This window comes from Mercenaria mercenaria, chromosome 2, assembly GCF_021730395.1.
Source record: "Mercenaria mercenaria strain notata chromosome 2, MADL_Memer_1, whole genome shotgun sequence".
NCBI lineage: Eukaryota > Metazoa > Mollusca > Bivalvia > Venerida > Veneridae > Mercenaria > Mercenaria mercenaria.
The window spans coordinates 106,181,772-106,195,593 of NC_069362.1; the positions used below are offsets into that span (position 1 = coordinate 106,181,772).

The 13,822-nt window shown below is 34.0% G+C and overlaps 1 protein-coding gene across 5 annotated transcripts in view; it reads right to left on the reverse strand.

The window, feature by feature from the left end:
- LOC123564824 (proto-oncogene tyrosine-protein kinase receptor Ret-like) overlaps positions 1–13,822 on the reverse strand; it is a 185,455-nt gene that overhangs the window by 27,129 nt on the left and 144,504 nt on the right. For all 5 annotated transcript variants that reach the window (XM_045358673.2, XM_053537438.1, XM_045358674.2 and 2 more), the window contains exons 5-6: positions 9,223–9,512; positions 5,492–5,648 (exon numbers count right to left, since the gene is read on the reverse strand). In XM_045358673.2, coding sequence (XP_045214608.2) covers positions 5,492–5,648; positions 9,223–9,512 — 447 coding nt within the window. The remainder of the gene's footprint in view (positions 1–5,491; positions 5,649–9,222; positions 9,513–13,822) is intronic.

Below are 13,822 nucleotides of genomic sequence, written 5' to 3' on the forward strand. Positions count from 1 at the left end.
TTAATGTTGCATTAACTATTTTGTATCACATCTGAAACAAGTAAAACAGCAAAAATTCAAAGGACATTTAATATTGCCTACGATTATATTACATACATAATACATGTAAATTATTTCCTTAAATGGGAAAGTGGGCAGGGGCAGAGTGACATGATGCAGACAATACTAAATGTAAACAGAACGAGCTGCTTAGATTAAAATTTATTAATAAAACTCTGGGACAAAATCACGGATTGTTTTTGGACATTTTTTTTATTACTGACTTAAAACACACATACTTGCAATATTATCCCTAGTCAATAATTGTGTGCAGAAGTACGCTGTTTACATTGGCCCTTGAGTAAGAATGACACATTTTAGATTTAACGCATGCAATTGGTGTATAATATCGTCAATTACCTTGTTCATTATTTAAAGTGACAATGGTATTCAAAATATGAAAAATAAAATAGTAAGATAGACGTTTCATACAGATGGATACAATATAAGTGATAAGCGTAATTAAAAAAAAATACTGTATGCCGAAGAGTTTGATTTAAAAGTTCAAGGATTAAAACAAAAAACAATAAAAAAACAAACCTGTTTTAGTGTTATTTTGCTATGAGAGCTTATGTAACAAGTTAATGTTTTCCATTGCAGTTTTCTTTTTCAGACCTGATTAAAGGATTGAACTCGATACATCAGAAATGTCTACCTAACTGCATAAGAAAAAAAATGATTCTGATTTTGTTCACTTCTGTAACTTTAAAGGTGTATGAGACACGTGATGCTTAACGTTCCAGACATTTACATAATTAGGTACATGGTAAATCTTGGATGACAATGAAGTTGGCAACCATGATTAAAAGTGAATTAACTTTAACTGTTAAAGTCACTGCTTTTTGTTGTTTTGGTTGGGTTTAATGTCACACCAACACAATTATAGGTCATATGGCGACTTTCCAGCTTTTGATGGTGGAGCTTTTGATTATTTCATCACGAGCGGGCACCTGCAGGGTAGAACAATTGACCTTCTTTAAAGCCCCGAGCGAGGCTCGAACCCAATTTGGTGTGGGGCAAGTGATTTGAAGTCAGCGACTATAACTACTTGGCACTCCTTAAAGTGATTCATAATGTGAGTATATCACTTTCTTTGAATAACACCTCTTATTATAAGAAAAATCATTTGTCATTGTTCATTTCAGTACAATATTTAAAAACAATTAGAAGTTTCCTTTTCTCAGACAACTCTTTTCATTACCAGTATACTTTGCATTACTACACTAATGGGAAGAAGCCAACGCTTATAGATTGAGTTAGCATGCCTGATTAATATTGTGGGTTTACTAAGTTATTTTAGGTAGATTGTGGAGCAGCAAGTTCTACAACTTAACCTTTAGCCTGCTGGTGGTGATGGTTACCAGATGGTGATGGTGACCAGTGCAGACCAAGGTCAGCCTGCACATCCGTGCAGAATGATTAGAGTCTGCACTGTTCGCTATTTTGTCAGTGGCAAAAAATCAAACTCACGATCATCATCTCCCGCACTCGGCTCGAGGCGGATGCTCTGCCGCTAGGTTATCGAGGAGATACATGTATATTGTAATACTGCATTACACGCAAGAGGGTTACGATAGATTTAAGTAGTTGGAGCGGTCTGTAACGGGTTTTTCTCTAAGATAATTGATAAGAATTCGAAAAGGTTTACAAATGCATGTTACTACTTCAATTTTCCCGGAATATAACATCGATAAATCATTTTATACGAGAAGTATGAAGCATGTAAGCTATTAAGACTCGATGATTAAGTGCCACTTTATTAGATTTTATGCTGACTGAATACTAACTTTATATTTCTAGAATTTCAAAATGCGTTGGTTGTTGCGTTTAAAACATCTATAAGATTGCTTAAATATACCACTACATTATTAACAATCGAAATGCTTTTCAACACGGAAAGTTTTTAACGTAACACATGTACAAACACATGCTTTTTCATGAAACTCGAAACAAATGATCACGTGTTTATACATGTATGTTAAACATGAGATCAGCAAAAACAGTTCTTTTTGGGAAAGAAAATGATTTTCAATCCAAAATTCTCTTTCATAAGTTTCGGCTATCGAAAACGACTTCATTTAATCTTAATTGGACCGAGTCATATATGCAATGAAATATATATTCACTGAATTGTGCATTGGACGGTAATAATTATCTGTTAGATTCCTTTCATACAATGGCAATTGCGTCTTGGGACAGAATACATCCAGCTGGAATCATTTAGTAAGATACCTGTCTGGGCTCTCGATTGTCTGCAAGAACAACGTGTAGTGTTTGTTCCTCGAATACTAGAGATTGGGTAAAAATCGCGGTTTTTATTTCGTTAAAATTTGCTATCAGAACGACACACGAATTAAAAAGTCGCTTGAATGTTTTATAAATTTAGAAAGGAATGCCTATATGCTCCAATCAACATTATCCATGACACACAGAGAATTTTACTAATTAACTGTACATTAAAACATGGCTTTTTAAAAGTACTTCGATTAACAGAGACAATTAAATGCAGTAAAATACTTGTTTATATATGGCATTTGAAGTTTTAATTACCTTTATTTGTATATTCTTAACTTCTTATATACCATCAATATCTTTGTAAAAGAAATTGTTGGATATGTATGTTTCTAGTACTTATAAGAGGAGAATTAACATATTTGACAGCAACAAGGGTACAACAATTAAACATTAACAAAAAGACAAAGATAAAACCATAAACAATTCAATAATCTTTATCTATAAAAAAAACAACAAATACTTTTGCAATGAAACTTCTTACAATGTACATACGTATCCATTAAAAGATCTCCTCATGAGTAGATGTAACTAGTAAATACTTTAAAATACCATCGTTACAAAGTCAAATTAAATGAAGTGTCTGCAACAAGTCATCTTTGCTCTTAAAGTATTAGATACCTAATAGAAATGTTTAAAAAAATAACATTCGACTGGTATATTCTTAATGCTGACATTGTTTTGCATTGTGTTGCAATTTTAACCAACTTTTATCGTGCCCTTTTTCAAAAATTTTGTATAATTTATGTTATTTCTTCAAGCTCAAGTAGAGAAAAATTTTAAAGTGATGGCCATTGTCTAAAATGTTTGCAGAGAATTCATTATACCATTAATTTTGATGAAAGAAACGTCAAACTATTGGTAAACAATTATAAAACCCAAAATACTTTTTCTAGGATGCTTCAAGCAAAAGGATTTAATGAGATAGAATTCTAACTCCAACATTGAAAAATTAAGGTCAAGTCCTGTGGGACTACAAAAATTTTGTCATTTCATCCAAAAATAAGCTTGGGGCAGAAGTAAAACCTACCTACATTTCTTCCACAATATGTAATCTAAAGAGTAAACCTTAAGGCAAAATAGAGAACTTTACCGCATGTAGCTCAGTATTTTAAAGATGTCTAACTCCGGTCCCTTCTATTTCAGAGATAAATTCACTTTGAAAAGCAAGAAACGGCTTATGAATGTAGAATTCCACATTTTGTACAATAAATCAATAATAAGTCTTGAGAAAGATAAAACAAATGGTCCTAGTGGGCCTTGAACCTATGCTTCCTTAAAAAAAATCAGTCTAAAGTAGGCTTATGGTAGGAACTGAATACTTTTTAAATGGAGGTACACTTCTGGGTATCTAATACCTTAAAACCTACTTGTATGTATCTTTTAGGGCACTGTTCCAGTTGTGTTATATAACTCTTCGTTCAGAAAAAGGTAACATTTCCTTTGTGATCAGATACAAGTACAAGGAAATGACAAATGATCTAGCCTATTCTGCCGTTTGATCACAATGAATACAGCTAATTTTATCCTAGTTAGATATATAAGGGCTGTTAGACAGGTCAAATAAAAAAATGTATGATGGCACATTCACCTGAATTCTAAAGGTTGTTCAACATTTTTCGCCTCTTTTCTTTAAGGCATGGTCACATTCTAACATAATGTGTTTATGGCGCTTTTCTCGCACTCGTAGAACGACGTTTAAAAACACTTAACAATTTTCTCAAAATAATTATATTCTGTGCGAAAATGAAGGATTTTGCCAATAATGCCATTCTTCCTTAACAAATAAACTGTAGTCAAATATTTCATAATTATATATTCATTGTCTCTATCACTCAAACTCATAAAGTATTTAGGCAAATAGGAAACAATGTGATAAGATTTCAGACCTAATTACCACATTTCTCTTAATGTTTCCACTAAAGTTTTATGAATAGTTTTTAAATGCGTAAGTTTTTCTGAAAAATAGATTAGGCATTTTAAACGTGTCACATGTGTCAAAACGTGCTTGAAGGAATCCGAGACAATAAATTTTCATCGTAAACTGTTACGTAGATGCTCTACTCAATATTCCTCTATGAATGAACTTCGAGCTAAAAGGAAAGAAAACCCGTTAGTGTTCATTAAAACACTGCAGCATTGACATCACGTCGACATAGTATTTGACCACAGACACTTGGGGGTCACCACCCCTCCCCCTCCTAATCCCCGCCTCTGCCAACCTTCAGCCAATACATTTTCGTCTTTTAAAACAAACTGAGCACATGTCTTGATCATACAACAACTTCTGTTACCATTTCATCATGTTTAAAAGAACTCCCATATTCTATCAATGCTCAGATATCTGGAACAATCATTTAAAGGTAGCGCATCTATGTTTTGCATGACAGTTTGACTTATAAGATACGCTGAATAAAGTCAGAGGCTCGATTTGTTTAAGACAAACCAATTATTATCTAAAACACTATTCAAACTATGCTTCACATTTCCATTGGTCGCACTGCCCTTTATTTCGAACCATAATCATTTACAGTATTGTCTTTAAATTGCTTAGAAATTGCAGTAATAGTCTGCATAACTAAACTTTGGACAAGGTTAATTTAAGGCTTAGATTTGGCGATAACTGGAAAAAATATACATTGTTTACTACCAGAATGTTTATCTATCAAGTGAATGAAGCTTTCTTTATATAGATTTATCATTTGTTAAAAAATGTCACTGAATATTGTTGAAATCTTAGATATTTGAAACAAATGGTCATTTTTGCAATTTATCGTTGACACATATAATTCCTTTTAGTGGTGGCCCCAGTGAAGGACAAAAAAAATGACTATAGGTTCAGTCTAATTCAAAGAATTCGTGGTCATCTTTGTTGTGGTCAACGGTTGTGCCCATACTGAAAATTTCAGATTTATTTTTTTTAAAAATCGGGCAAAAACTGAAACTTTCCCATACTTGTAATGTTTAAAGTATTTTCATTCATGTTAGATATTTTCTTCGATAAAGAATGAATTGTAATTCACTGCATGCTGTTTGATAAAACAATACTTTTTGACGAAAGAAAACTTGGAATTTACTCCATTAAGTGACTTTTACTTTTTATGCAAATTTTGACAAAAGTAAACCTTCTCTGAACATAAACAATAAAACATGCACTCACGTAGTCTGCACACAGTGGAAGCCTTTTTAGGGTTGACGCAATGCAGATCCGGCTTGCAAACGTTCAGCTCATCTGTAATGATTCTCTTCACGTGACAGGTGTCGGGGTAACTGTCAGCGTCTAAATCTTCAATGATTTCTTCAATGTCTTCGAGAGTCTGGAAATATATAATGAAACTACACAAAGAACTGAATATCTTATGGTACATAAAACCTAACTGACTTATTTTTTCTAATACAATATGCAAAATCTTTAAAATTACACCAGGTCACGCCTTGACATTGTGCAGTTCATTTACATCTTGTTGAAGAATAGTCTTCTAAAGAATAATGCCATTCTTACATTTTCATGAAAAATAGAACCCTAATTAAGAAATAATTTATAGCAAAAGAGTGCTCTAACACTATTTATGCAAGATGGGCGGTTATACGTAGGGCGTAATAATTTCACGAGGGCGCAGCCCTCGTTAAATTATTTGCGAGACGTATTACCGCCCGAGTGTATAAATAGTGTTAAAACACGGTTTTGCTATAAATTATTTCGATTCTAATATGCCCTTAATCTAAAACAGTAGATAAAATATAGAAGCGCTCTTTCTTGGTCGCAACAAAAACTTTGACGTCACCGCACGTTAACGAGACGTCATTCTATCGTAAGAGTGTTTTAACAGAGACAAGCATATTAGAATTACATTTCCATTAAGAATAATGCTCTACTTACATTTTCTTGAAAAATAATGTCTTACATTTTCTTGAAGAATAATGCCCTGCTTACATTAATTTCATAATTTCAAGACGTAATGATATCAAAAGGTCAGTCATAAACAGTAATTTGATCCTGCAAAACATGTTTCTGAAACATGAGAAATAACCTTCATATCAAGACAAAGTATTTTCTTAGTATTTTCATATGATCATATGAAATAGTCTTAATCAATTGAATCTTGATCTTCAACAAGAACACATTTGACTCACAATAAATGTTTACCAAAACCAATTTTGGAACATTTCAACGGAGTACAAACATGTTATTTTGATACACTTTCATTCAGTAAACATAAATGACAGACCCTTAAGATGTATGTTTTATACATTTAATATCCCTTAAATCAAAAAACTAATTTCTAAACACATCTGTATCGTAGAATGTGCTGGAATATCCCCATAGAAAAAAAAGCGAATATTTGCATATAACATAACTTAAAAGGGCAAATTTCCGTCCACGCAAATGCATTTAAATCATCTTGTGCAACACTAAAACCTTTATCATTAGCATAGGTATCATTCGGCAAAAAGAATGGTCCTTTTTTATTTCTCTGTTACATCTCGTAACAAGTTTTATCTGTCCTTTATTAGGAACGAACTTTTACACACCCTTTTATTCATTCGTAGGAATCACCTTTCTGAAACAATACGTGAATGAAAGTCTTAACAACACATATCCATCTCCACATCAATATCGCATTTTTGCATCATACCTGATAAAAAAGGACTATCAAACTTATTTGAAAGGAATGGTTTATATGAAAATTTATGATAAACCTTTAGGTGTGTAACCGGAAGTGAGTAGGTGGATGTTCATGGCGTTTTAGTGCGCTAACTTCCTTGTTTTTATTCCAACCTTTTAACAACTATTTATCATTTCACTGCAATCAATACATTCAACAGAAGTCAGAAAGCATTAAGCCCATAAAATAACACATTAGCTAGACTGGGAAATAGTCTTAATGTATTGAAACATATTTTTTTTAACTATTTAAATATTTATGGGAAACTTCCAGAAGAATTGCACGATTCTTGCTTCCTATCAGAGCCTTTTTTATGACTGTATAATTATCTCATGATAAATACAGTATATTAGGACTGTGGAAAATGTTGAAATTTATGCTTTCTTATAAAATACATGATATTTATTTAAATGAAGTTGTGTGTAAATACACTTTATACAAATTAAAATGTTACAAGGCTTTCCCTGAATTTCATTTCAGCAGAAAATACATAATGTTAGCGTGTTGTGCTTACCGCCCACACAAAGAATGGCTAAGCTTTTTCTTTAAAAAAATCATTTATGTAAGATTTATTGTAAAATGCAACGCTATAACAAAGATTTAACCAAAAGCCAGGAACTGTACTGTCCACATGGCGGAAGCACTTAGCAGTAATATATCTAAGCACGACTGGCTTTCGTTATGTATGTATACCGCCAAACACTAATAAAGTAAAATATTAAAATCCTAAAGATTTTTTTACTTTTGTGCCACCTCTTTTGAAAGGGGCAGACTTTTTTTATTTACGTGACACTTTTGTCTGTAAGATATGCCCCCGTCTATTTCCTTTCAGTGCCGGACACAATGCATAAAGGCAATTTATATCCATTTTTCTACTGTGTTTGCTCTGTCATATTTCTCATATATAAGTTTTCTTCATATACAGAATAAGTATTTCCAGCAGGTTGTTTCTATATTGACATTTTTCATTGCCCTTAGCTTCTAACATAGGTTTAGCCTTCAGATAAAAATGTGCTATTTTAGAGGCTTAAAATTTACTAGTATTTATAAAGAAACTATCTATGCAGCCAAGGAGCCAGGCTATTCTACTGCATGGTGGGCCGCATATAGCACAAATAGTGATAAATAAACAAGATTTTGCTGTTTCATAGCTTACTATCTGAATAATGAATGGCTTTTGGTGTACTGTTTAGGCTAATGAGATATGATATGAGCCGCACCATGAGAAAACCAACATAGCGCATCCGCGCAGTCTGGTCAGGATCCATGCTGTTTGCTTTCAAAGCCTATTGCAATTAGAGAAACCGTTAGCGAACAGCATGGATCCTGACCATGGATGCGCAGGCTGGTCTGGATCCATGCTGGTCCCTGACCAGATTGCGCGGAGGCGCATGCTGGTCTGGATCCATGCTGGTCGCAAATGCACTTTGTTGGTTTTTTCATGGTGCGGCTCATATATGGAAATGTTTTACTTGAAATCCGTGATGGTCCCCTCGAATTCGCAGTGTTTCGATTTCGCTATTTATGAGAAAGATTTTGAACATTACAAAATTCTGAATCGTACTATTTCATCTGCAGAAGCCAGACTACTCCTGTTGTAAAAAAACAAAACAGGCCTTGTAACTTTTAAACGGATCAAGTAATACCCGTAGACTTGATTATCCTAATGTACCGGGGATAGCCAAATATTGTACCGGGGATAGCCAAATATTGTACCGGATTGTACCGGGGATAGCCAAATATTGTACCGGGGATAGCCGAATATCATACCGGGGATGGCCGTTTACTTACTTGGGATAATTATCATGAAAAAAATGCACATTGAAATGGTACAATAATCCTGTATTTCATTGACCATAGTTATACCGTCTTAATTTTCTAACTTCTAATCTGTATGCCCCTTTTCTCATTAATCCGAACTTACAAATTTACAAAATAAATGGACTTTCAGTTAATGGTCATTTCCATACAAGATGCAATATAGAAACATGGTATGATATTATTAATTAATACATATATTTGAATAAATCGATATATCCAAAAGGTCTGTATAAAGGCATAAGTACATAATATGACAACAAATCATAACTGCAACCAGTAGGAATTGTGTTTGCCTTAATTCGTGAATATTCTCGAAGTCGTGCTTCACTTTTTTTTCAGAAACACAACGATGGTGTCGAAAGGCCCCTCTGCACTTAAATTAATGCCTGAAGTAGATACAAACCTGGTGCATAGTACCATTCCGGATTTCGATGTCTTTAGTAATATGTTGTAAACCATTATGTGTATGGAATCGAGGTGGGTTGTCATTTACATCAAGAACGGTTATGTTCAATCGATGTTTTTCTGATGTGTAATTGGCGTTATCAATTTTCACTTCGCATGTTATTTTTAAAGGTTGAGTACCGGAAGGTCTGTCCGGTAGATCTTTGTTATCACCCAAGGTCTCTCTGTCTAACTGCTTTATAAGTGTTATTTCTGACGTGGAAGGGTCGATACTGAACCGACTTTTAGCTGAAATAAAAAGAACAGGATAAGAAATACATGTAAAGCAATAAACAAAATTTGGGCAAAGGATTAATTAAGAAATAATTTACAGCAAAGCCGTGTTCTAACACTATTTATACACGATGGGCGGTTATACGTTGAGCGTAATAAGTTCCCGAGGGTTTTAAAATAGTATTCAAACACGGTTTTGCTATAAACTATTTCGATTCTAATATGTCTTTTATTGTAAACTTTAGACCAAATATGATAGAACTGTTATTTTGTTCGGGCATGCATGGCGCCAAATGGTAGGTCGTCACACTTCTTTGTTTATACACTCCAGGACCGGAATGTTAATACGTCTTGCTGAAGAGTTCAATTTGGGCGAAAATGGCGAATTATTCTGCAAAGCAAATAACAAACTCAGTATGTGTGTAAATTATTCAAGACAGTTGTGCAGTGTAACATTTCGTATTAAACATGCTATTAAGTAAAATGTTTGATCAAATTTGAAAGCTTTTTTTGCTATATGCATACATATATGAGCCGCGCCATGAGAAAGCCAACATAGCAGCATGGATTTAGACCAGCCTGCGCATCCGTGCAGTCTGGTCAGGATCCATATTGTTCGCTAATGGTTTCTCTAATTGCAACAGACTTTCAAAGCGAACAGTATGGATCCTGACCAGACTGCGCGGATGCGCATGCTGGTCTGGATCCATGCTGGTCGCAAACCCACTATGTTGGTTTTCTCATTGCGTGGCTCATATGATACAACGTCTCCTTTTTGTCGAATAATGATACGATAAACTAAGTCGAATTTATTTAGGTACGGTTAGTCTTCAAATTAAGCCGGACTTCTCTAAAATTCATTTTATGCATTCTTCATAGTAAATACATAGAGTGTTGTATATATTTTACTATCCGGATGCACATAATAAAGAACAGCTAGTCAAGGCAGAAAGCCGTTTGTTTTTATAAATACAAAGCTTTTTTTTCCCCCAACATTTCTTTATAGATTCTTTTTCAAACGCTACCAGTCAATGCAATTTCTGTAGCGAAAGTAACTAATCACAGAAAAAAATCGGACAGAAGATAGCACAATTTTCAAACGTCTTTCAATTTCCCTTTTTAAATTAAAGCGTTGGACTACAAGCTGGATTACATTTTCACACGGTGATATTGAATATGCACGGGAAAAAGGTTTTCAATTTCCGATTCAACCTGAAGTGTCTGGAAAATCTGTTGAGATAAATAACGTCCGTTCTAGTCAGAATAATGGAACTTGCAATAAGGAAATGGTCTAAACAATAGATGACACGATTAATCCATTCCTACGTTGGCTGAATTCATTCTAGTATAAAGCTATACATATCAATCACAAAAGACGAAATATGAATACATTTTCCGGACTTGTTATTACCAGCATATTGATTACTGAAATATAGCATTTTGTCAAGCAGTTAACCTAGTTTGATTTTCTGGTTTACTCTTTTCACTGCAATAAAGACAATCCATTATATCCTGTGTTTCTTGACCTCTGATTCAAGCTGTGCTTGCGGTGTCGAGGGCTGCCTTTGTGAAACATAAACCGCAAGCTTGCTAAAAGTTTAGCATTGTTAAAGGAAACATTGAAGTGTATGTTTGATTACTGAAAAAAGCTTTCCTCTCTTCATAACTAGTATCTTTTCATTAGATGTTCAAAATACCCATTTCCATTTCGTTTAATCATATTGACTTTGAATATTTTTAAATGTTATTTGACAGAGTTATAAAGGAAAGATGAACAATTCTTATGGTGTTAAAATATCAAAATGTGTGCGTTTGGTTTAGAAAATATTAAGATGCACGGAAGCCTAGTCTGTGTTCAGACCCTGTGTTTTGTTCAAAGGAGATAATTCATGAGGCTATTCAAACTTTGTGTAATTATGTCCCTTCTTTTCTCAAAGAGCCAAGAGTGATGAAGTCAGAATATATGATAATTATTTAAAAAATATATTATCTAGTCAGTGGCCAGACTATACGGAAACCGTATTTTTATAGAACATTCTGCGTTTGACGTTCTTTTTCACAACTTTGTCGATTTTTCCTCTGTAGGAATATTTAAGAGAGAGATTTCAAACAGGCTGAAACAAGCAATGCAGGTATTTACACATGGGCAATTGTAATTGCTCAGTCCCTTTAGCCAGAAAAGGCAACATATATATATATATATATAAGTGAGATATTAAAGAAAAAAAAACATCAACGAAATGCCCTTCAAACACAATGGATCCCGGAGGGATACAAGAACATAAAGATAAAATTATAGAGTATGAGGAAATATATGTTCAAACAGTGTCAAACGTTTAATTATAAACCCGAGCGCTTTCGTCTTTTTAAAAAAAAGCCTTTTCCAAGGTTAGCATAAATCAAATCAATACAATAACGGCGTAAATACCGCCTGTATAGTTCGATATATAAATGCTAAATGAACATACCGATCAACAGAATTCCATAAGAACAGGTTAATTGATAACAGATGTCAGGCATCTGTTACGGTCATTGGAAGTAGTTATCTAAAAATAGCACACTAATGATTTGTTATCCCATACTCTGCTAGGAGAGCAACATGTGATATTTTTGAAAGCAGAAAATAGCGGTTTTATAAAAATAGAGCGTTTTTGATTGGTTCCCTTAGAATTTACGTACATTATGTTAATACTGGTATTACGGCTTGTATTAGAATTTGATACAGAAGTTTTATCAATTGTAGGAATATATTAAACCGCTTCAAAATGAAAGTTAAATTAAACTTATATTTGTAGACGAATAAAATTAGATTCAAATCTTAAATTATAAATCTTGCTAAATGCAGATATCAATGTGAAAATAGAAAATAACGCACAGCGGCTTAAAAATGATAATATTAAGCAGATGACAAAAACTGTGTTATCTTATAAATAATATAATTGATTATGTAGGGTCTCGAAAGTTGTTTTATTGATTAAGCTAATAGTTTATACCAATTTAAAACATAGAGAGAAAAACGAATGAAACATAAGAAACTTGAGTGTCCCTATAACAACCATGCGTAATATATTGTTAGCCGCCATTTGCGATTTTTGAGCAGAAATATGTATTTTACTACATTTGTCCCCCGGTGCGTAACTATTGAAGTAAGGAAGCGATTTCTTTCATTTAAAGTTTATGTTGTGGATTGATATTTTCACAAAACAACCGGAACACGCACACAAGACTATGTGTAGCTGAATTCTTTATGTTCAGATTTTATAGGGGTCTATAACTGGCGCCTTTAAGTTTGGTGTTTAAAAATGACATTGTAAATTTTAGAAGTTCATATTCAATATAATACGCCTAGGACACAAAAGCTATTATACTTGTTTGTAAAAGTAAATTTAAATAATAAGTAACGATGTATTGGAGAAGTGAGAAAAAAAAAACGGAAAAATTAAGAGGCGGGGGTTATGATATACTGGTTTTCTGTAAAAAGTGAAAACAACTGTGTTTTCTGAGGGATGTGTGTAAAATCTTAATTTTTCTGTCAAGATTATCTCGAACAAGGCAGTCTGAAAGACAGCTAAATCCCCCGCCACTGCTATGTATAGTGAAAGGGTAAACCTTTGATTTTAGCTGTGACCTTGACCTTGAACTGATATGGCTGACTCATGAATTCTGCACAACGTCTTGAAGAGGTGATCATTTGACCCAAGTTTCATGAAAATCCTTCAAGGTGTTTATGAGATACAGAGCTTAAACCTTTGACCTTCAGTTGTGACCTTGACCTTGAGTTGACATGGCTGACTCATGAGTTCTTGATGAGGTGATCATTTGACCCAAGTGTGATGAAAATCCTTCAAGGTGTTTAGGAGATACAGAGTGGACACAAAATGGAAGGCTCAAACCTTCGACCCTTAGTTGTGACCTTGACCATGAGCTGGCATGGTTGACTCATAATTTCTACACATCGTTTTGATGAGGTAATCATTTTACCCAAGTTTTATAAAATTCCTTCAAGGGGTTTAGGAGATGTAGAGCGGACACGAAATGGAAGGCTCAAACCTTTGACCTCGAGTTGTGACCTTGACCTTGAGCCGACATGGCTGACTCATAAGTTCTGCACATCGCCTTGATGAGGTGATCGTTTGACCCAAGTTTGATGAAAATCCTTCAAGTAGTTAAGGAGATATAAAGCGGACACAAAATGGAAGGCTCAAACCTTTGACCCTAAGTTGTGACCTTGACCTTGAGCTGGCATGGCTGACTCATAAGTTCTGCACATCGTCTTGATGAGGTGATCATTTGACCCAAGTTTGATAAAATTCCTTCAAGGGGTT